The sequence below is a fragment of the Phyllopteryx taeniolatus genome, chromosome 13 (assembly GCF_024500385.1).
Source record: "Phyllopteryx taeniolatus isolate TA_2022b chromosome 13, UOR_Ptae_1.2, whole genome shotgun sequence".
NCBI lineage: Eukaryota > Metazoa > Chordata > Actinopteri > Syngnathiformes > Syngnathidae > Phyllopteryx > Phyllopteryx taeniolatus.
This window is the reverse complement of record NC_084514.1, coordinates 14,640,905-14,665,045: the sequence shown is the minus strand read 5'-3', so window position 1 is coordinate 14,665,045 and position 24,141 is coordinate 14,640,905. Positions and strand designations below refer to the sequence as shown.

The 24,141-nt window shown below is 41.7% G+C and overlaps 1 protein-coding gene across 13 annotated transcripts in view; it reads right to left on the bottom strand.

Annotated features, from left to right (window-relative positions):
* The window catches only part of tiam2a (TIAM Rac1 associated GEF 2a), an 84,523-nt gene that overhangs the window by 39,374 nt on the left and 21,008 nt on the right, over nucleotides 1-24,141 (bottom strand). For 9 of the 13 annotated variants that reach the window (XR_009791364.1, XR_009791365.1, XR_009791363.1 and 6 more), the window contains 10 exons: nucleotides 20,043-20,131; nucleotides 19,154-19,193; nucleotides 17,737-18,922; nucleotides 15,942-16,031; nucleotides 15,182-15,626; nucleotides 13,201-13,373; nucleotides 12,269-12,493; nucleotides 9,948-10,133; nucleotides 9,571-9,708; nucleotides 4,491-4,547 (listed from right to left, as the gene is read on the bottom strand). Coding sequence is in view for 10 of the 13 variants with exons in the window: in XM_061794282.1 (XP_061650266.1) it covers nucleotides 4,491-4,547; nucleotides 9,571-9,708; nucleotides 9,948-10,133; nucleotides 12,269-12,493; nucleotides 13,201-13,373; nucleotides 15,182-15,626; nucleotides 15,942-16,031; nucleotides 17,737-18,922; nucleotides 19,154-19,179 (2,526 nt within the window). In the remaining 3 variants the exon portion in view is untranslated. The remainder of the gene's footprint in view (nucleotides 1-4,490; nucleotides 4,548-9,570; nucleotides 9,709-9,947; nucleotides 10,134-12,268; nucleotides 12,494-13,200; nucleotides 13,374-15,181; nucleotides 15,627-15,941; nucleotides 16,032-17,736; nucleotides 18,923-19,153; nucleotides 19,194-20,042; nucleotides 20,132-24,141) is intronic. The other 4 variants (XM_061794279.1, XM_061794278.1, XM_061794280.1 and 1 more) reach the window with 2 other exon arrangements.

Below are 24,141 nucleotides of genomic sequence, written 5' to 3'. Positions count from 1 at the left end.
AAGTGTTTTAAGTTGCTCTCCAGCGTGACATTATACGACGTATATAGGTTATGTCTCTCTGAATAAATCAAAGTGATGTGTGCGCGACGAGATAAAAGAAGGGTGGGGAACTCGTTGGTGTGGTCTGCGGTCTGAGTCCGGTCGGATCTCTGTGGGGGTGGGCTGCAGTGGGGCTGAGCGCGCCGCGCGTCGTGGCCCCCATCCACTCCCTTGTTAAATGGCAAAAAGAAGAGGCGCTTGGATGGCATGGCAGTGGTTGGGGGTTGTGACGTGTTCGGTCTGGTTGTGGCGTGCCCTCGCGTGGATCTGGTCTGGTCAGCGCCCTTGTTTAAATTATTTTGTGTTAAAAAAATAAAAAAAGATGTTTGAGAAGATTGAATTTTTTTTTTATTCATTTCTAATTTAAATTACTTTAAATTGTGCATGTGCACCGAGGCTGCGGCCAATCCTCAGCCAGACTCTGCCTCCAGCGGCCCCAAGGGAAATTGAGTTTGAGACCCCTGCTTTAAAGGGAGTAAACAAGTGTGGGGGAAAGCAACAGGTTTTGAGTAACAGCACGTAAATCAATTTAACTTCATTACTCTAAATGGTTTGCTGTGGTGAAGTACGTCATAATAATCCACCTTTCAGATTTTCATTTGGTCACTTAGTGTGATAGTCACAGTAATAATTACGCACACAAGGGGTCAAATGGAAGGTTTGGGAGTCAATTTGATAGAGACAATTATTTGATTTCTAAAAATAAAAAGCCACAAAAAAAAAAAAAAAAAAAAATACTACGTAAAATGAATGAACAAATGTATTTTAAAAAAAAAACCAGTCCATTACTACTTGAAATGTTCTCTGGCAACATTATGAGTGAGGTTAGAGTTGCATATTAAGGGGGGAGGTTTTAGCTCTCATCTTAGAGCAGCTGGGGGGGGTTATGCTTCAGACATTGCGTCTCTGGAGGGAAAAGCGCCACTGTGGCATTATGGGCCTGTGGGAGACACCAAATTATAGTTTAGGACCACAATTGTTAAGGCACTAGATCTTGAAGAAACAGTCACATCAAATGAACCAAACCTCATTGAATGAAGCGGTTTAGTGATTCAGCACTTCTGCAAAAGATGACATGACTGTGGTTTTGACGAGAGGAATACCGTATTTTCGCGACCATAAGGCGCACCGTATTAAAAGGCGCAGTCTCAATCACGGGGTCTATTTCTGTATTTAACACATACATAAGGCGCACCGTATTATTGGGCGCAGGCATGGTAAAACATACGTTAGCTTAAAACACTTGGCATGCATGCTAAGTCCTCATTTTCTGTATCTGAAATGAACAGCTGGGCAAGTTCTCCATCAAACATGCCAGGTTCCCTCTCGTAATTGTCGGAGTCAGTCTCGTTGCCGGGAGGCTGTTCAGTAATGATGCCAGTCAAAGCAGATACCTTAGCCCAGGCATCCACTTGCAAACCATGGATTCGTTGATCTTGAATTCTCTCGCGGGTGCTCAATTCCCATGTTCCTCCGCGTAACTGATAGCTTGCAGTTTAAACTGTGCTTCTAAGCGTGTCTCTTCGTAGGTGCCATTTTCGGGGGTCCTTAGCCAAACCGATGTTGTTTTGCACAATGCACATACCGGCACTATATACCTACTGGGGGCGTGCCTTTAGCGTCCTCTTTCACGCACACCCTTCCCCCTTTAACGTCCCCATGCTGTCCTCAGTCACGTCCGCCTTTCCTCTATATAAGCAGCGTGTCAGCAGGAACTGCTCCCAGTCAGTCAAGCGCAGCGCTCATCAAAGTCACACAACAACATTTACAGATTTTGGAACTCGGTGTACACATAAGGTGCGCCGCATTATAAGGCGCCCCGTCCATTTTGGAGAAAATTTAAGACTTTTAAGTGCGCCTTATGGTCGTGAAAATACGGTAAATGCCTTAGCGAATGGAATGATCTGGGCACACGCCAAAGTTTTAAATACACCAAGTTAGTCTTAATGTACAGTGGTGTGTGACTGTGGGTGTCGGGGGCTTTTGAATCTGATATGAGCTTTTTTGTGTTTCACCCGGAAATACACCTTTAGCCTGCTGGCCACAAGGCCAGCACACACTATTAAGAGCTCTTGCTCAGATAAACACAGCATTGGACTTTATTTTCTATGCTCATGACTACTCCTCAAAAATAAAAAGCCAGCATGCAGGGATGGATGAACACAAGGTGCTGCTTCAGCACCCATCTTTACCTATCCATTTAGGGATGTGAGGTCAATGCTTACTCACAGAGGATGAAGTACCAAGCAACACGGCAATTGGTTACATAACCACCCCATTTGTGTCCCAGCATTATGGCATGACTGGAATAAGATTTTCTTGCCTCCACTGACCTTAGCAGCAGCTGATTTAACACTGTACACCCATTCATGGTCACAGAGGGTTAGAACAGGCGGGCGGTTGCCTGGTCAACCTTCCACCACCAAGAGCCAACAAGACTGTGGAGACGGCACGCGCTTCGACATCAACAAGTGCCCTGTGTGGTCGGTGTGTGGGCACTATTCATGTTTGCATTCAGTCAGAAATACATTCAAACTGATAGTTCAGTTTTTCCTCTCTAAAGCGGAAACTACTCCCAAACCAGTCGCCAGAGTTTCTATAAAAAAACATTTTAAAGAGTGAGGACATTTGGTGACTTCTGCATAAATACTACACCCTTTCTTCAAAATGCATCCTTTCGGCTCCCCTTAGCAACCGCTGAACACAAATACTTCAGTTTGGACTCAAATAGATAGACTAGCCTTGAAGAAGAAACAGAACAGTTGTTCAAGACAATTTCAGCCAATTTCGTTCAATTACATCTATTAAAGTAGCATTACTTTTTGTTTTGTTAAAGCTCCACCCAAAGTCCTTTTAACTAAAGAAGACAAGGATAACAGCCCATAAGTGCTAGACTCAGTGCCTCTGTTAGCCAGACGTGGAGAACTAATCATCAATGGCAACTGAAAGACGTTATAACATGTTAGCTTTGTAACAAAGAAAGTGTTTTACTTTAAGTCAACTACAACTGCCTACTACTATATACATGTAAAATGATAGAGACATGTCATTTTCAGTCAGATCCTGGACACTGGTAGCAATAAGTATTGCACACAAAACAACCAAGGTAGTGAGGTACAAATATACCCTTCACTTGACTTCATCTTCCAGGATTAGTATTAAATGGGTCTTTTATACTTTCAAGCAGGGGATATGACTCGTGTTATTTGGACGGGGGGAAAAAAATGCGTCAGCAAAAATAAATAGATCTGTGCTATCCTCGAACCTCACTGCCTTTCCAGCTTTGCTCCCGCCGTCAAATCTTACTCCCCACATCAAAATAACCTGACTGAAGGAAAGATCGAAACACTCGACCCCAGGGAAGCTCCCACATTGGAAGAAACAAAGCATTTACCCAATGAAAGACTGCATTGTTTCCAAAACCACTTCCACTTTAATTCTAAACATTTGATGGGGGGCAGCTTTTGACACTTGTCACATTCTCCACAAACCATGAATCATTGCATCCTGTGGAACGTACAGACACTCATTCAGTCTAAAAATGTTTATTGTGCTCATTTGTTAGCACCAAATGACTAATCACCCAAAAAAGCCATTGAGGACATTTTATTTGAGAAATGTGCCTACATTTTGGCAAATTGAACTATACATAGCTGGACCATAAATTGACAACGCTGGAAAAGTACAAACGAAATGAATTACTTTCATAGTCCAGATTATTGGAATCCTACAATCCACTAGTGACGCGGGTTATAGCCTCCTTTCTTAAAAGGACTTTCCAATAAAACCTGACTATTATCCTCATGACCACAGTATTTATGGCTTGTCTTATGTTATACTGCATCAGTTTCATCTCGACTGGAGATGAGCAGAGATGCATGGGGACAATTCTTGTTTCAGGATAGGAATGTTGAATCGGAACCTCAGAGCACTGAATCACACATCCTTGATCTCGGCATGTAAGAATTCAATTGCCTGAGCGCTAAAGCTGTAACGTCTGGCCACCCAGATGGCTAAAATTCACTCTTCAATCGGTTGACAATTTTACCACACATGCATAAACTTGCACTTTCAGTCAGCGCTTCTGGTCAACACTAACTCAAATCATGCTGTGAATGAGGCTCGATCCCATACTGCAGTTTAACACCTTTTACTACTGTAAAAAGCCAGTAAATATGCTGTTTGTATATCTAACACTATCAGACTGACATGAAAGGGCAGTATGATTTATAATTAGGCAAGAAATGGACAATAAGTCACCTTAAGTCAAAGACCATAATACAATACCCATGATCAAAGCCATGATTGGGCTCCATAGGCTGTGTTTTACCACCACTCCTTTGGTTGAAAATGATAGGTGACATTTATGACAGAGAAAAAATTAGGTTTTAAATCACAAATCTAAGATCCACGAACCATGCTGGACAAAGCAAGGGAAGGCGATGACTCACCTCTGTGTTCTTGGGAGGTGGAACATGAGCTTGACCTCCAGCGTCGCTCTCAAAGATCTGAGATCAAGGGACAGGCATTTAAGAGAGGGAGACTGTGGGGAACCACTGACTCATGAGCAATTATGTGCCCAGCCACTTGAGTGACACAATATTAGATCCCAACAGTGCTATTCAGTAGTTAAGGTAACTATGCATGGTGGGCTCAGGGCTTTTCAAGTGATTTTCAATGTGCTAAAATGGGTATGAGCAAAGAGGTTGTGAGTAGACACTGTAGGGCAAAGAGATTGAGTCCAATAACAGACGAGGACAAATACATTATCCCTATTAAATGTCTAAAATAGCTGGATTCTTGATGCTTTCTCGAGCTGACTTATGATCGCTGTGTGAGCCTGAGGCTACAGACAACTAGACCGCTCAAATACAACATATGAGCAAAATAAATAGATAAACTAAATATAATAATCAAAATACAACATGAGCCTTCACTTAATGTGTGATAACTGCTCACTCAGCAGTCTGTAGAGATTTATTTACAGAAATAATTTATGAAAATTTTGGGAGGTTTTTTTTGTTTTTTGAGTGGTCAGTCAATCTGTGCGGTTCAGTACTAAATGGTCTGTGGCACCACCCGGCCTAGTGGTTGGGGACCCCTAGTCTATGGTATTTACTTATGGTATTTACTTATAAAATAAAAAAAATAATAATAATTAAAATATCACTATATATGCAGCAGTATCAAATCTGATCAAGATTTTTTTTTTTTTTTTTTTTTTTTGGAAGGGGGACAGGACAATCCCCTCAAAGCTATTGTTTTTGTACCCTTGACTTCTACAGCTTGGTTGCATATTTTAAGTTCTGGAAATAGTAGTAGCCCCTGTGAGGTTCAATAATGAGCTCAAATAGAGCAGACCTAAGTGTAGAATTGTACCTCAAGTGTCAGAAATGGACTCCTATTGTCCATGTTATTTCTGACAGTTCAGCTGCCTGATGGTATGGCAGATAGCAGTAAGCATCCGCATCTGACCCCTGATAATACTTCAGTAACTCTCCCGCCCCTTACAGGAGTATAAAGTGGCTGTAAACAGCATTGCTTCGCTGTAAACTGACAAATTTTAGAATGCATTACCAACTCTCCCACAAATCCTTAGACTGTTCTGGCCTACTTCCCACAGCCCAATGCGGGCCAGCTTCTTACTATATACCTATAGCTCTGCTGAAGGGGATGATAGGAGTCGAACAAAAGGGGAGGAGAAGAAAAACAAGCATGACTCGGACAAGATTGTTGGAACGCAGGGTTAAATGAGCTTAAAGGCCTCTTTATACTCCCGCGGCCGACAATGCCCGCATTGCATCACGTGACCAACGCATTGGCCCGCACGGCCCCTCTGCGTCACTTGATGCGCACACGGCAAAAATTGTTGCGTAGAATGCCGCAGACATCATCTCTCGTGATTGGTCTGTTTTAGTCACACGCTGTGACGACGTACTCGGCCTTCCCCTTGGTTCCACATACCACCGCCACCTTCTTGATCGATTTTGCAGCATAATTAAACGTACCATCTGGTCATCTAGGTCCATTTGTTCTAGCAGACACTGTTCCACAGTCACCATTGTTGTTGCTTTGTTCCTTGTTACAGAAAGGAAAGACGGCCAAAAAATGCAGAGGAAATTCCACCCTGTGGTGTCCTAGCCAATACCAGCTGTAGCGACACCACTGTCTTGGAGGGGAACTGCAGTACATTTTCAAAACAGCGGGCGTGGGTTGCGCTCGAGTATAAAAGGCAAACTGCACGCGGGATAGCCGCAGTGACGTCAGCGCGGTCGCCGCCTGTGCGAGTAATAAAGAAGCCTTAAGTCAACACAAATGAGTCGGTGTGGAAGCTGTGCCACCACTGTTGTTTATGCTCTAAGGAGAAGAGGGTTGGATGAAGTTGTAGAAGTAAGACAAATCCAGAGTGAAATTGGGAAAGAAAGTGATAAGCAAGAGCAGGAAAATGGATTAGACCTAAAGACAGTTTAATTTGAAAGCCTGAGAAATGCAGGAAGTGGACAGAGGCTTGTTTGGCTGCTCGGACAGCCCGGCTGTCCATATCCTTCAACGTGTCCTGTCAATTGCATGCGAGAAAACAGTCATTGGGACTGATGATGTCATCGAAGGCAACTTGAGAGCTGGATTTCCCACAATCGGAGCAGATAAGAATAAATGCGGAGTACTACTCTTGTATAAAGCAGTGGATGTCCAGGAACCCCCTCCCACACACAGCATTTACTCTTCCTTATTAGCCTTCATGGCGAATTGACAATAGCGCTAAAAGTGGTTGGACCTTGGGGGGGGGGGAATGGGAGGGCCATCTAATATTTAGCATCCTTGTGCTTGTGTCTGCTGGGCTGAGTGAAGACTGGGGAATGCCTTCTACCACATATGGCTATTCATCATTTATGTTTATGCTGCAGCGCCAACTCTGCCTCCTGCACCGCGTAATGCTAACTGTGTCTCATTAGAGTGGCCGGCTGGAGCTCCTCAACACAAATTACAAAGTACACACACACACCTCATTACTGACAAATAATGGTCAAACACTAATATTACAGAGCAGGTGGTGGGATAAGAGCAGAGCGAAATGGGACGGAGAACGTTTTGTAACAGTCAAGAGGTTACTGTAGACTCGCCCATGTTCCACGGGTCCTGGAGCGGTGGTGGTTTTCATCCCTGCCTGGTCTAGGGGTTTCTTGGGGGCTAGGGTAGGGTCTGGGGGTGTTGGACTTTGAACGCGCCACATACACCCATCTCTGCTGGGCGCTGGGTCTTGGTTGGGGGGTTGGCTGGTAGGCAGCAGTGCCTGGTAGCCCTAACTCCACACGGGGTAGGGCCAATTACTCCCAGTCGGGGACCTGACAGTCATAGTAACGGGGGGGGTGTTGGTTTTCACTAGCGTAATGGCAGTGCCCTGTGTCTGTGTGTGTGTATATATATATATATATATATATATATATATATATATATATATATATATATATATATATGGGTGTTTATTTGATTATGGGCCTTTTTGTGTCCTTAATGTAAAATTTTAAGAATATATTTAAATAGATTTTTTCAATAATCAGCAGTGGGCGTGGCTAATTATAAGTGTTATCTAAAATTCATGTTAATATTAGTATATTTAGATTTTTTTTTTTGAGTGGTTTTATGGTGGTATTTTGCAGTTTTCACCCTGTCCCTAGCACAGGGTTTGGATATATGGAGCTCTATCTTTCTACAAAAACAAAAAAAAATAAAAAAAAAAATGCTAAAATGGTGTAACTTTTACCATCTTCTTCTTCTTCTTTTCCTTTCGGCTTGTCCCGTTAGGGGTCGCCACAGCGCGTCATCCTTTTCCATGAGAGCCTATCTCCTGCATCCTCCTCTCGAACACCAGCTGCCATCATGTCTTCCCTCACGACATCCATCAACCTTCTCTTTGGTCTTCCTCTAGCTCTCTTGCCTGGCAGCTCCATCATCATCATCCTTCTACCAATATACTCACTCTCTCTCCTCTGGACGTGTCCAAACCATTGAAGTCTGCTCTCTCTAACTTTGTCTCCAAAACATCGAACCTTGGCTGTCCCTCTGATGAGCTCATTTCTAATTTTATCCAACCTGGTCACTCCGAGAGCGAACCTCAACATCTTCATTTCCGCCACCTCCAGCTCTGCTTCCTGTTTTCTCTTCAGTGCCACTGTCTCTAATCCATACATCATGGCTGGCCTCACCACTGTTTTATAAACTTTGCCCTTCATCCTAGCAGAGACTCTTCTGTCACATAACACACCTGACACCTTCCTTTTACCATAAACTCCTTAAAATATAATATAATTAATTATTTCTCATCATATATACAAAACATTTATTTTTACTAAAATATGTCTGTCCCTAAAACTTGCTGTCATTACCGCCACATTGACCATTTTCATTTTAAAGTTTAGTTAAAATCTGATTCTTTAATTTTCAGTGTCATTTTGTCTTGTCACTCAAGCACATGCTTGGGCAGAGAGCAGTCAGACATTTTGATAACTGGAAGAGTAGGTTTTCTCCTGATTTGTATCCTTAAGTCACATAATATTTTTATTGCATGTCATTACCAAACAACTTGTAGTGTTAATATGTTTAAAGATTTTCCTGTAAAAACTTAATCATAAAAATGTTGTACAGGACTAGCTAGCTAAAAGAAAACAAATTAGCTAACTCTACCAGCATAGTACGGTTAGCTAAAAACTTGAAAATGTCATTACCATCACGTCATCACACAGTGCAGTGTGGTGGTGATGACAGAAACAAATATAAAAAAATATACGTGAATACTGCATACTGTGCTAAAATCCTGCTATTCTGTGCTTTAGGGGAGATGATTTGAAGTCATTTCAAGGTAGAGTGGGTGCTGTCAGACCGCCAACACACAGCATGAACACAAATATCCACATAATATCTTGACTCAATTCTCGTGGTTTTTTTTTAATCATCTCTTTCTCAAATTGAGTGAGTTCAGAACACTGCCTGGCTAACAACTACTACTACTTTATTTATTTTTTATTTTTATTTTTTTTTTTTTTTTTTAATTTAGGGTGTAACGGCTGCAATGAATTTGACCACAGGGAGACAACATTAACACTGCATTTTTAATCTACCTGCATTATAAATATCACAGAAAATTTAGGGTACTTGATCATCTTTAAAACCCATCTTTTCAGGATAATGAATATTTTAACTGCTCTAATATTAAATGTGTCACTTTCAGTTATCACACTAAAAACATTATCATAAATAAAGAACACTCACTGCATTTTTTAAACTTTTAACAGTTTGATGGACTTTTTAATTAAATTTTGCTACTAAACTTTTAAGGACTGAAAGATGTATTATACAGCAAGTTTAAGAGATGGACGGTGTGCTGGATTCTTTGGTTTAAATGTTCACCATTTTATCATATGCATATACCCTCTTTAATGTCCTACAGCGGGTTATCATTGTCTCACATTAATATCAATGAATGTATTGACCTGACATCTTTTCAAAAAATGCCAATATTTTGTTTAGCCATACCTGTGATGCAGAGACCCTTTTGCTCTTCTTCGTCAAGGTGTCAAGGCCTTTGAGGGAAGAGAAAAGGCCTCGCTTGTGCTTTCGGAAGGTTCGTGACAATGAGCGTCTGCGCAGTGTAGCCTCATCTCTGGAACAAATCTGAACAAAAGACCAATATGAGGACTATAATCATCCAACTCTAAAAATACCTGTAATCACATCCTCTAAAGATTTCAGGTTTCCATAACATCGGCACATTTGCAAGAGGTTCTAAATGATAAAATGGTGTTCATGATTGCTGCTAGACATGATGTTAATTACAATCAAAGGAATGTGAAAAGTATCTAAACAGTCATTCACTATGCCCCCCTCTTGGCCCCCGTCCTTTGCTTTCTCACCAGTGCATGAAAGGATGAAACAGAGAAGATCCCGAGACGGCCCAGGGTAGTTTTGGTAGGGCGGCTAGCGATTGCTAACAGGCTCTTTGGGTTGGGTAGCTCACCGCCCTGAAGACTGGCCAGGTAACACCGCATCCTAAAAAGATCCAAGTTGAACCTCTCCAGATTTTGCTCCCACTGCTGAATCTAAAGGGCGAGAGTGTGGGAACATTTTGTGTAGAAACTAAAGTCCAGTTGTTGTGTGGTGGCTAGGAATGGATATTATGGGGAGGTGAGGACAGAAGGGAAAAGCGGGAAAAGGGATCGTCAGAGGGGGAGTAAGGGTCAGAAAAGTGCCCCTATCAAGCTGCGATTGCTTGCACATGTTGGTGGAGGCTAAGTGCATAAATACGAAGGTCAATATCTAGCAGAGAAGTGCAGACATTTGCAGTAAAAACCCATTTTAATGCCAAGTCTTGAGGAATGGTGATGCTGCATACCGGCCGTTAACCCCCACAATTTACAGTTGCCTCCCCCATTTCTCTTTGCCCCATATAAGAGCGGAGAAGTGCTCGTTTTGTTGGCTTGAAACTCATTTTAATGAGAACACTTCGGCAAAACAACCCACTACAGCAACTGACTTTTAATAGGTCTCGCCTGCACTGTGACTTCATTTACAATAATGGACCCCATGGCATTGTCCCAATCAGGCGCATTCACTCTCATAGCCTTCTTTACGATAGGGGAAGTAGCGGGGTGGGACGCAAGTGTCTTTTATGAACCTGAGACTTTTCAACCAGAAATTCTGCAAAGTCTGTTAGACTTATTGTGAAGCTGATTTGAGTATAGTTTTCTTTAAAAAAAATAAATGGGTTTTTTTAAATATGATTTGTGCCTTGACACATTTGTGCCTTGACACAATCTGGTCTCGGAGGTCTGCAGACAATTCCTTAGACTTCATTGCTTGTTTTCTGCTCTGATGTGAGACCTTATAAAGACAGGTGTGTGCCATTCCAAATGATGTTCAGTCAACTGAATTTACCACAGGTGGACTCCCTTCAAGTTGTAGAAGCATCTCAAGGATGATCAGTGGAAATCAGATGCACCTGATCTTAAGTTTGAGTGTCATAGCAAAGGGTGTGAATACTTATCTACCAATTTTTTACATTTTTTTATAAATTTACACAAATGTCTGAAAATATGTTTTTACTTTGCCATTAATGGGAAATTTTATGTAGTTTTTTTTTTTTTTTTTTTTAAAGAAAATTACTTAAATTAGCATTAGAATAAGTCTAACACAGCAAAATGTGGAAAACGTGAAGGGGTGTGAATACTTTCTGGTGGCACTGAACATTTACATACATACAGTATATGCAGCACACAAGCACTTGAACGGAACAAGAGTAAAAGTGATGAGAAGTGTCCTTTTCACGGTTACGTAGGACAAGACTCATTAGCAATTTCCGGGTTTAGGTTATTATCGTTAAATTTATGATTGTTTTTATAAATTGCTGTAGTTTCAATACTTTGTAGATCTTGGGTGAAAGACGCGTGGTTGACGTTTTTTCAAAAGCTGATTCTTCATTATTTGTGTGTACGCATGGTCTGAGCAGCTAAATTTGCTGGCAGAGTAGTACTGATGAATGACAGATTTGTGCGTCAAACGTGCGTATACACGATTTAAGCACACATTTATGTATACGCACAATTACTGAATGAGGCCCAATAATACAAAAAATATGCTCAAACACCTATCGGTGCTTTACTTTTGAGTACATTATGTGCATCTTTTAAAGTACACGGATAAGAGCAGTTGGCACAGCACAAATCCACTTTAAAATTAAACAAAATAAAATCTAAATGGGTGGACAAACAGGATAACATTGCAGTTATTCAAGGGCCACATAGGGTGCCAGAATGGTATGAGTTGTGCTAAAGAATAGCACACTGCAGCACATCCCTTGGTGCTTGGGATTCGCCCCCTAGCTACGGAATAGCAGTATAATAAATGTTGAGACCATTCCCAGGAAACATCTGGAATCCCATATCTGATGCTGGGGAGAAAGATGTTCCCCTGGGCCCCTCGTGAAGCATTTGGGGATTGATGCATTTCGGTCATTTATCCCACAAAAATAAAAGCATAAGATCGTTACCACAGCCATAAAAATCAGCATAATAAAGTACAGCGCAGCATGTGGTTGGCAAAAAAGCCACATAAATACACGCAAACAGAGTCTAAAATGAATAAACGTTAGTCTCCAGGGAATTGTTCAGTGCTTCTAGCATGATTTCTTCCAAATTTTACAAATATCAATATCAAAAACATCACCCCATCAGCTCACCTGGTTTTCAATGGCCTTGCGGTTTTTGGGGTCACTGACAACAGTCAGCTGAAGCTCAGCCATCTTCTTCATTTTCCCATCCATGTCAATCTTCTGCAACAGGCCACGGACCTGGCTCCGCAGCAGACGTACTGTATCCTCTTTTCCCTGGCGCTTGGCCAGCAGTGAGGCACTGGCCGAGTGGATGGCTGTCACCCAGTTCTCTAGGTCAGTCTGGTTGCTGGCCTGCATAGTGAGGCAAGAATAAGCTCAAGTTGATGAATTCAAAATGATCCCTATTAAATATAGGATTTATCCTAATAAATCTGACAGGATTGCTCTTCTATCATTTTATCTGTCAGAAGAAGAACATCCGATGACAGGCATTGCTTTGCTGGATCAATACATGCAAACATGATTCACTTGACACTTGATTCACATAAAAAAAGCCGTGGTGGTGAACGTCTCCTAAATCAAACCTACTTTTACTTATTTCATTGTCATCAAAGCGCTTACAGTGGGTGAAGTAAGTAAATGGTAACGTGTTAAACACTTATTTCAGGCGCTGGATATTTCGAATAACCCATGTTGAAAGAATAACCTATGTTTAACAGGCCATGTGAAAAATTAAAAGGATATAAACCCATTGGTGTCTTCATGTTCAAGAGGTGATTTCTTTGCCGTTTGCCTTTCGGGGCATGTAAGCTCCTCATTTTATTAAATGCACACTTGGTAGGAGCGCCATAACGCAGTGTGGCAAGCTTTTAATAAGTGGTGGGGGCTACATGTGGCTGCTAATACTAATATGTAGGTCAGTAAGCACAACTGGCAAATATGCTCTTCAGACCTCTTACCTGCCAACTTTGGTCACATTTTATGCACAACTTTATCATTAGACTGGCACTGCTCATAGCATACACAATAATAATAATAATATCCATCATGGACTTCACCTGAAAGAGATAGATATCGCCGTATGAGTTGCTGAGGCAGAAGACATTCTCCTTTTTAGGGTGCTCTGGAACAGCCTGGACGATGCTGTCTTCGGCCAAGAGAGAGTAGCGAGGTGAGAGCTCTTGGTCTGGTGAGCCTTTACTGTATGTCTCATAGAATAGCAATGTACAGCCTAAGAGAGGAGTGCCAATATTGTCAGAGGCTGAGTGATGCAGGTCTGGCTTCTTATCGCACTAATCAAATAAACAAACAATGAAAAGCAGAGAAATAAAAATGGGACAATACTATTCTGTCCTGATACCAAAGGAACAATATTATTGCGACAGCTGGCCATTGCATAGCAACTGATAATAGACAGAAACAGGATTTTGCAGTGTGTTCAGGATTGGTAAGAGGTCACAGGTGTTGGATGAGAGAGTTAGTCCATTCCAAATGTGTCAGATTGGGTTTCAGGTCAGGGCTCAAAGTTTATCCACATCAAACTCATCTAACGATACATCTATGGAACTTGATCTGCATCATGCTGGAACAGAAAAGGCCTTGCGCAAAAAAAAAAAAAAATTCGGGGAGATCAGCTGATTGATTAATCAATTGATGAATAGGTACATCCCATTTGTCCAAAAAGTATGATTTACACATTTACCAGGGTTGGCACTAGGCCATGAAACCTCTTAGCCAATGTGACTTAACAGTATAAAAATCTCATGTTTTTGCTTCTACCCATACAATCAAAACGAAGTATTATCTGTATTTTGTTAGTTTTTTCAAATAATTATTCAGAAGTTAAGCGCTTTATTTGAACACGAAAATCCTCTTTATAATTTACTTGCTCTTATTTTGAAATTCACAGCCCTACTTTTATTTAGTAAATTAGAAAACACAGTTGTGCTCCTATGTTTGATTATCCAGGCAGAATGAAAGATGGGTACAATTCTTTAAAGAAAACATGAAGGACCAGGCGAAACACATTTTATTGTAATGGGATTCAAATTAAACGGTCACGCTTTTCAGAAAAGCATCATCATTAAACAAAACATAACCATAAAGAAATTAATGATGGTTGTTTTTTACCTGTCACATAAAAAAAAAAATAATAATATTTCACAAATTCTGCCAGGATATGTAAACTTATGAGCACAACTGTACATATATGCAGTCATACGTATCCCCCCGCCCCGTCATATTGGAATGAAAGTGTAGGCTACACTTTTTTTTTTATAACCACTAGGTGGCGGTGGCATTTTGGAATGAAAGTGTACAGCTTTTTCATAACTACTAGATTGTGGCATACATTTATAAAATGTTTTTTTCCATTTGCCCCTATACCGATGTATAATGTCTACTATTGACTTTTGACAAAAAAAAAAAAAATCATTATTTTTTTTGGGGGGGGGAAATGCGCATTAAACACGAGAAATTACAGTACTTAAAAACAATTACCTGTGACTTCATATTGTTATTCAGGTAACGTAGTTAGCTAACATTAGCTAATGTCTACATTTACTGATACACTTGCATAATCACACAACATACCCGTGACTAATCAATATTATTTGAAAACTACAATTTCGCCACGTGAGCAGAGAGATGGTGCGTGCATGAGGAGAGAGGTATGGAGATGACTCCACTCTGCATGCGCACCCGTCTCTCACAGCTGGGAAAGCCCGTGAGCATGACTGCTTAGCCAGCAGTGGCTGGATGGCGGATTGAAGCGTTTTACGCAGCAGGGGGAAAAAATTAAACCATTAACAATGTTCCCACGCGGCAGAATGAGCCCGCTAACTTTTGAAAGTCTTTTGATTCGCCAGCGCGGCGAACGTGGGCAATATTTGCTTCGCCACATCCTGTTTTAATTAGCTATTGGCGAGTTGGTGAACGGGCAGCGCGAACCCCGTTTTACACCTTTATTGACATGAACTCCGAACAATCTGTACTGAAAATTACAAATTTAAGACAAATCAGCAAAATGTATATGCACACCTTTTAAGGTGACCCAGTACTGTTTCCATTTGCGACGTGTCACCAGCTCCAGCTTCCTGTCCTTCTGCAGCGTCACTAAAGGTTTGAAAGAAAGCCACCCTGCCCGTCTGACCACCCCTTGCTCCTTTTCAAACAGCAGGTCCAGCTGCTCCAGAGACCCTTCAGCTGACTCACTGCTGCTCTCCCCCTCATCTTCGCCCGTGGATGGGTCTCTTCTCTCGTGTCCTCCCTGGCCACTACCTGTCTCCAGCTCTCTCATGAAGTTCTCATAAATGTTCTGGCGGAGCGCGTCATTAGTTGATTGGTGGATAGCCCCAGATGATTGGGTTCTTGAGGCTCCTGGGAACCACAAGAGGCTTGATGCCTGAGACGGGGAGCTGGTTTCAACAGTCAGGCCATCAACACCGCTGTCAAAGGTGTCGCTCAGGTCCTTGTGCCTGGTCTCCTGATAGGACAAGTAATGTAAAGGTGAGAGGCATGAACTAGACGTGAAATGGGCGTATAAGACAGTGACCACTACCAACGGTTTCTTTAATGCAATTCCATTAGAGAACCAAGTTCACAGGTTCATTTTTCGTTAACTACAATTTTACTAAAATGCCACCTTGTTAGCCCCGAGCATTACACACCTCTGTACGTATGCCAAGCCTTGTGAGTCTAAAACGGAACAACCCAAGCTGTGCACTTTTCATTAGCCAGGAGGCACTGCAAAGTTGAACAGGAACTTTTGAAAACATCTAGTCTAATCACTCAAACCTACTTCAAAGTCTGCAATACAGTGGGTTGATCTTGCGGTCGGCTGGGAAAGTGGGGCAAATTTCCTGTGACAGCACCTGGGGAGGTTAGAACCCTGAGGGCTCAAACAATTTCACATCATTTACAGCCTGGAGTGGCTTCCCAATTCCACAAATGAAGACTTGATGGAATTGCACTCTCCAAATCAAATGAAGCTAACCTATACTTGAACAGATTGCTGCATCTATTGTAGCACAGGCAACTGTTTGGAGTGAGGTGTGTGCCTCTCAACATGAAGGCACGGCTTATGAGCCTCCACGCTTATTCTCTGCCTTTATTGGTTCTTGTGTATCACAGAGTTTAATGGAAAATAATGTCAATGTGATTGCTTTGTTGAGTTAAACAGATTTCACTTATTTCTCTTCCCCAGCCTGACATCAGAAAGGTCAGAGAGCAGATTTAGTAGCATATGTGCACACTACATTTGTAAGGGAAGACAAGAACTTTTCAGCTTCCCATCATGTAGGCTGCGCACACAGCCAAGAGTCAGTCTCACATCTGTTTCTCATTTGAAGCAGGTTCTTTGGTCGCAATGTGACCTTTAAACTCACAGCACAACTCTGGTGGACGATAAGCTGGAAGGGAACCAAAAGCTAGAGATGGCTGGAGCTTTGGAATCCGTTGAATATCTAAATCAAGTTTTTTTTGGTACCTGTACTCAAACCTAATTTAAAAGCAAATAGGATTTCTGAAGGCAAGATAGCAACTTCATAGAAAAAAAAACAGGCTGAAGTAAATCAAGTGTGTGATATCCAGCTCTCATAAAGAGTTAAGTACAACCACATGACAATACATTAGAATGGTTTGGTAAGAAGGGGATTTAGAGGGGGACAGCCTTAATACGGAGTAGAAGTTGCTTATGTCCCTACAGAGTCAAGCAAAAATGCCATGACAAAACATCCAGGGGGAGAAAAAAAACTTTACAATTTTATATTTTAGCAGCAAAGGTCAGCTATATACAATCACAGTTCGATTTTGTTTTAGTTTGCTCTCAGACCTAAATGAATGAACATCAATCCCGATAAGCAGACCTCTCTTCAGGATGCAAAGGAAGACCAGTCTGGTCCAAATAACAGGCAGAACAACCATAAGTCATTCCTTAACAGAGGGATGGGGTTAAATCTTGAGCTAGGATTAGGTTTTGCTGTAGGTGAGCCTCTCAAAGTCTCACACTATACTCTCTGTGCTTCCCAAAAAACCTGTTACAGCCTTTACAAAGCAAGGCCAAACTAAGTAAAAGGAGACACAATTTGTGTCAAAGTCAGTACGATTGAATGTTTTGTATAAATACAATTTGCTTTTGAAAAACTTACAGAAGCCGGGCAGAAGAGTAGTACTTATTTCCAACATCTCCTCTGACATGAAAAAGTATGGAACAAGTTTCATTTTACAGCAGCCATGAATGACGCTCTGGATGCTGTGTTTGCAACACTCAAATATTTATGTCATAAAATTTGAGGTGAACTAATTCAGAAATCATCCCATTAAGCATCTGTCCATTTTATTTAAATAACATATTTTAATCTTTCTCCATCCTCACAATTAAATAAGAATTAATCAGTGCCAGTTACAAAGTCCATCTTGTGCCGAGTATGATTACATCCGGTTTTGTGATCTGATGCTAATGCCAAACCTGCTACCGTTCCCAAAGACAAGACTGCATAGCTGTTATTGATGACCTCTGATAAGCAATAAACCATGATGCTTGTTAAGACACAAACACAGCACACAAGTAAGAAAATAATTAAAGCCGCAATTACCTGGGTCTTTCTCTTCTTACGACTGAGGCTGCCAGTCCAGTCACTGAAACGTCGAATGTGTTTTTTTATGGAAGCCTTCTTGTGGAAGCCAAACTCTGATCCAGCCCCCTCCCGATGCTGTTCATGGTTGGGGTACTGATCCAGACCCTCGCTCATGGTGTGAGCTTTGGGCCTTCGACAGGGCAGGGTGTATGATGAATACTGGCGGGCCTCAAGGCATTCCTCATTCAAGGGAACATCTAAAACTGATGCAAGGGAGGCTGTATGTGGCTGTTGGCCAATTGGAGCCAACTCTAAATGGGAGGACAGGTCCTTGGCTGTGGGGAAGGTAGCAGCTATTGTAGAGTCATTATAGAGGCTGACAATGGACATGGGGGAAGACTGTTCGGTGAAAGGGTCATGTTTGTGGATAGGGGAGTGCACTTGTGTACTGTTTGAAGAGCAGGACTGGTCCTGCTCACAAAGTTCTGTGCTAGCCCCCCAAGGAGAATCATACCAGGAACCATCTGAGCTCAGAGAGCTTCCTTTACTGGTTCTGGCAGTGGAGGACGTAGAGGCTGGTGGAGGACCACTGCGGAGGCCATCGGGCTCGCTGCTGCCAGAGCCCGGCAAACTAGGGGTCGAGGGGGACTCCAAATTAGCAGAGAATTTTAGGAGTTGTACAGGACTTGAAACCTCATCCAGGAGGAAATCGCTGCCTGAGGTGTTGGTGAATTCCACTCTCAGACTGCCATCCTTCTTGATCACCACTCTTGGGCTACTCTGTTTCTCTAAAACCTGCTGTTTGTCTCTCTGACCATTCAAAGTACAGTCATTGAGCTCTGCACCGTACGGATTATCTTCATAGTCATCGGATACATGCCGCTTGCGTATACCACATCCAGTCGACCGATGCCAGCGGTGCTCATTCTGGCTGCCCCTCACTCCTCTGGAGATGTAGTCATTGTGACGGGCAGAGTAAGGTTGTCGGCTCTTTGGAGGGGAAAGACAACCTCGGCTGACACATTTGGCCTTATACCCGGAGCTCACTGGTGCACTTTTCCACCACTCGTGAGGTGACAGAGGGTCATCTGTGGCTGGGCCAAGCTTTAGTGAGCATGGTTTCTGTGTCCCCGAGAAACCAAAGCTGGTGGCTTTAAGGCTCTGGATGCTGTACTGGCTCTCAGAATTTCCCATTGCTCCCTGCCTGGAAATAAATTAACATCAAATCACTGAGATTATGTAAATGGAAAAAGAATTGTGTCCACATTATACTTGTAAGACATAATGCCAGATCATTTGCGCCACAAAATTATTAAAAAAAAAAAAAAAAAAAAAAAAAAAAAACATTTCCGCAAACCTTGAAAATCAATTAAATCTAAATAATCAGTTTCAAAAATTGAGGCAGGTAAATATATTTCAGTCTGCTTGATCTCACCCTCTCATTCTGTGGGTGTTGTTCATCTTATGACATTATCCTAGAGAAAAGTAACAAGAACAGGCTTAAGGCTCATGGCTTTTATGTGTGGCGGAGTCCAAGACAATGAGAAAGACAACTTCCAGGCTACTCCAGAAAACTATTCGTGGCAGTGCACTGTGCCCAAACAGCCTTTATTACTGGTCTAATACAATAAACGCACAACATACTGGTATAATTGGTATGGTCAATCAAAGGCAGTGGTTTGCTTTATGACATAATAGTTTCAGCAAAGATTTTGCCTGTTTGTTTATTGGCTTTGTAAATCTAAGATCAAAGATCTGCCAAATGTTGAACACTTCCCTTTAAAAAAATGCAGGACCCAAAGCCAATGTTACCATGATGTGATAAATATTAAATGAGGATTACAATTATTATTAGCAACAACCCACTTACACTTCTTAATACTTTAGTTAAGAGGTCACCCACCTGTTTAAATAGTGCTACATCTTGGGTGTTGATTAATGCTGAGGGCTACGCACTTCTGAAATTTGCTCAAATTACATGAATTGTGGTGTTATTAATAATTAAGAACATTCATCATGATTTCGCAATAATTAATTATTTAAGGTAGGAAACTGACGATATCAATTTGCAACAATTTACTTCTATAAATCTCTGCAAGTGTTTAGATTTTCAAAGTTGACTACAACATTCCTAGGAAATTGCGATGTCCCATCATTCGTGAGCCGTTTTCGGAACAGACAGGCTACTCATGTGGTCCTGTGTTAGTGACCCCTGCATTAGATACTTCTCACTTTGCACCTTTAACTGGTAGATATGAAAAAGACACTGGAGAAAAGTGCAAAATGCTTAACAAACCCACCCAACATGATGCCCTCAGACTCACCTGTCTCAAAGTCTCAAAATGGAGCTCCTATGTGCTAGATGTCTCCACATCATGTCTCAAAGTAAATCATTTCCTTTGTAGCTTCTCATCTGAAACAGAGAGACATTGTTTTAAATATCATTGATTGACGCTGTAATTGAATGAGTTATAAAAAATATCTGTGCCAATTAAAGAGAAGTGCTAACCCCCAACATTTGGCAGAGTACTTGGTAAATGTGTTTCTACCCATGTTGAATAAAGTTATCAAAAGGGAAATAATGCTCCTCTGGAATTTAAAAGTGTCTTACTTTTGGTGAAAGGGGGTTAACGCTTGTTACTGGCAGGTTTGCAAAAAGTACAGCCACCAAAGTTGCAGAGTTGAAAAAGTTTCATACAAATATAAAAAAATGTGCAATTTATACAGGGTGAATGAGAGCTCATGAAATTCAAATAGATGCCATTGAACCAAGCAGTTAAAGTGTCAGTAGAGTAACATAATGCCGTCGTGTGTGTGCTAAAGCACAGCAAGTTTAAAGTTCTCTCCACCCCAATGCTTCTGAATCAGCCAATCAAACTAAATACTGGAAACATTTCCACCTCCCCAATACAAAATGATGTCTTTGCTCAGAGCTGGAACTGTTTTTGAATGCTGGCTGCAGTTTACTCATCTGTTTATTTTTAAACCTCGGAATCCTGGCTCGTTCGTTTTTTTTTTTCCTTGCCACTGCCAAATTTGTTCAGAAGCAAGAACCAAAACCAGAAATGGCTCACGAGCACTCTGAGGAGTGCTGAAAGCATCTTTGGTCAAGCATTGTGACTGTTGTATGTCTAATACAACAACTTACCTCATGCTTCTAAGAAGTGTTTCAAGTAGTGCTAACTCTCTAACCCTTCACAGCACCGTACCACACCTATAGGGTTACCAAGCAGGCTCACCACTGTCAAAAGTCTTAACCTTCGGGATTAAGTGATGTGCAGTATAAAGAGTTTTATGTGCTCCTGCTAAAATACACCTTGACCACAAGGTCAGATTTAATAGTGTGGCTGAGTAAATTGAATATTTCTATACATGAATCTGCAGAAAAATTACCAGGGGATTTAAGCAATTTCAGTACAAAGCAAATCGAGCTCAAGGTTCAAATAATATAAAGAATAAACAAGAAGACTATGCAGTCCTTGTTTAATTTTGAAACAAGCCCTCGGAAGTAACGTGCTGCAGAATGGAACCCACTAAACCTAATATAAACTTGGGCCATTATTCTAGCCAGATCAGATGATTAATTAAGGCAACATGATTTCATGAGAATTCTGTAGGAAAAAATATGGATGGGCTCACAGGCAAACGTTTCTAGCCCATTTTTGGAGGTGCTGAAGCACCTAAAATAAATCCCAGCACCCCTACAATTTGAGAGACCAGACATAAATCTCAACTGTGTCTTTTTTAAACAAACCTAGAAAAGTGTAAAACCATACAGTACCTGGTTGGAATATAATATTTAAACAAAAATACAGCACCCCACACTTGACTCAAAAATAGTTTGCACCTCCCAATCCCTTCCATCTCTCCCCAACTGGGCTCTGAACACTCTACCTGCACAAAACAATACACTGCTTTCCAGTGTATGTACCCTGCTTTAACCAGGAGATATGGCACATTTCTTTACTTCAACCACTCTATACCAACACACTACAATTACCATTCCTCATTTAATCGTCCCTCTAACTTTATGTTGTCAGGTAGGAAAGAGCTGATGTTTTTTTTTTTCTAGCTAGGAAACAATTCAGGTGGTCAGAAAGTACCACTGCGCTCTGTTTGAATTGTAAGAAGAGTAGTTGTCTCATACATTTGATAATATTAAAGCCAAAGTGCGACTGAATAGTTTACCGACTGGAAATCCATTCAAGTTATTAGCTTACTCCATTTAGAACACAGAGCAAGTGAGGAGCAAAAAAGAGTAGTTCACAAAGTATTTACAAAACTCAATTTTTATTATTGTGTTTTACATGTTTCGCATTGCATTAGTAAATAGGGGGGGGGGGGGGGGTCCCAAATAATACATCCTTGGTCCATTTTGCTCATTACATGGGGCTGGTTTACTTACTGTTAATGTGTTCAATACCTGCTCGTATTAAGCTAAACGCTTCAGAACGCAGAACGGCGTTTCACAGTGCAGATGGACAATGACCCGAAGGATACTGTGAAAGGCAAAGCAGCGGAATGTTATGCAATGGCCAAGTCAATCACCTGACCTGAATCTGATCGAGCATCCATTTTACTTGCTGAAGACAAAACTGCCCCAAGAATAAGCATGAACTGAAGAGAGTTGCAATAGAGGTCTGGCAAAGCATCACCAGGGATTAAATCCAGCATCTGATATCTATGCCTTCCAGACTTCAGGCTGTATTGAATGCAAAGGATTTTGCAACCAAGTATTAAAATTTGAAAGTTTGATTTATGATTGTGAATTTGTCCCATTACTTTTACTACCTTAAAACGTGGGAGGCACATATACAAACTGTTGTAATTACTACACTGCTCATCTGATGATTTGGATGTAAGTACGCTCAAATGAAAACAAACTCTGCAGTTAAAGCACATCTTGTTTGTTTCATTTCAAATTGTTTAGAGCCAAAAAGATGAGAACTGTGTCAATGTCCCAATATTTATGGACCTGACTGCATAAGAGCAGTAAGAACACCGATTTTTTTTTTTGTCATGCATAGGGTCTCTCACATTTTAAATAGGCTAAATTAAAAATGTGCGTGCGCACCGAGCTACCATACCCAGTGAAATAATACTTTAATAGTTCATCGAGACAAGTGATTTTTAAATAACAACTAATTTGTAACAAAGTGATTTGGGGGAGTAAATGATGCAGAAAGCAGCTGCCAACAACAAGGAGAGGTTTCTTTCGTTTGCCACTGACACTTTCTTTGCAAACTTTATTCAGGCAGAGCAGAGCGAAAGGCAGTTTAAGGCGTGCCAACAGAGAAACCTTCTCCTATGACTTCAACTATTGTGCAACTTTTTGGGCATACAAGACAAGTCTGCCTTTAAGCTGCAACCATGGCATTGAGTCTGAATCCTCCCTCCTTCCTTCTTCCCCTTCATCCCCCTGCTCTCCTCACTGGAGTGCCTACAGGCCATCTGCTCAGGGGTCAAGGAACCCCGACGCTCCTCGACACACCCTGTGACCTGGCATTCTTCTCCCGCTGCCCTTGAATAACTACCACGCAAGCTTCATGTTTAGTCTGGCACTGTGTGTTGGGTCTGGAGTTGGGGATAATAGTGAGGAGTGGGCCACACCTCCAAATGGTACAAACACTGGGTTTAGGAAGTGATTTTTCCTTAAAAGAAGCCTCTGTGCAACTGGAAAGACAACACACACGCACACAAAATTCTGATCGTTTTTGTCATTGAATCTAACCTTGAAGAAAAGTGAACCAGCAAGCTAGTGGCACAACAGCTTGCCAAACAGGGCAATCCCCTCGCCCCCAGAGCACCACATAGCGATATGGGAAGGCAACACACACACAAACACACAGACACACAAAATTCTGATCGTTTTTGTCTTTGAATCTAACCCTGAAGAAAAGTGAACCAGCAAAGCTAGTGGCACAGCAGCTTGGCAAGCAGGGCAATCCCCTTGACCCCAGAGCGCCACATAGCGATGTCATCATGCAGTTTTCAGAATCGACATCAGTGCAGTGCCTTGGGGGGAAAAAGAAGCTTGCAATACTTTATTGGGCTCCAAGAGAGATCATGAAGGCAGAAATTATAATATTGTATAAATCGTTTATTTATGGTGCAAAAGAAGAGTTTTGTTGTTTTTTGTCATTTTTTAAAACCATTTAGTGTTTGTTGTCCCTCGTGTGGACCCATGGTGGGCTGTTTACAGCGGCAGAGGGACATTCATTGGAGGAGAATGCCGACGCTTGCACCCTCTCGGCAGTAGGCTTGCAGCAGTACCATTTCTGGGGAGGGGAATGCCGGAAGTGATCGACTGTCGCCGCTTGTTGTTTTAGTGCCTTGATAGGCAGCACGTTTGCAACAGCCGCACAAATGTCGGAGCTGGTGAGCTACAATGGTCCCCTACGACTGGTTGCTTGGCGGGGGGCT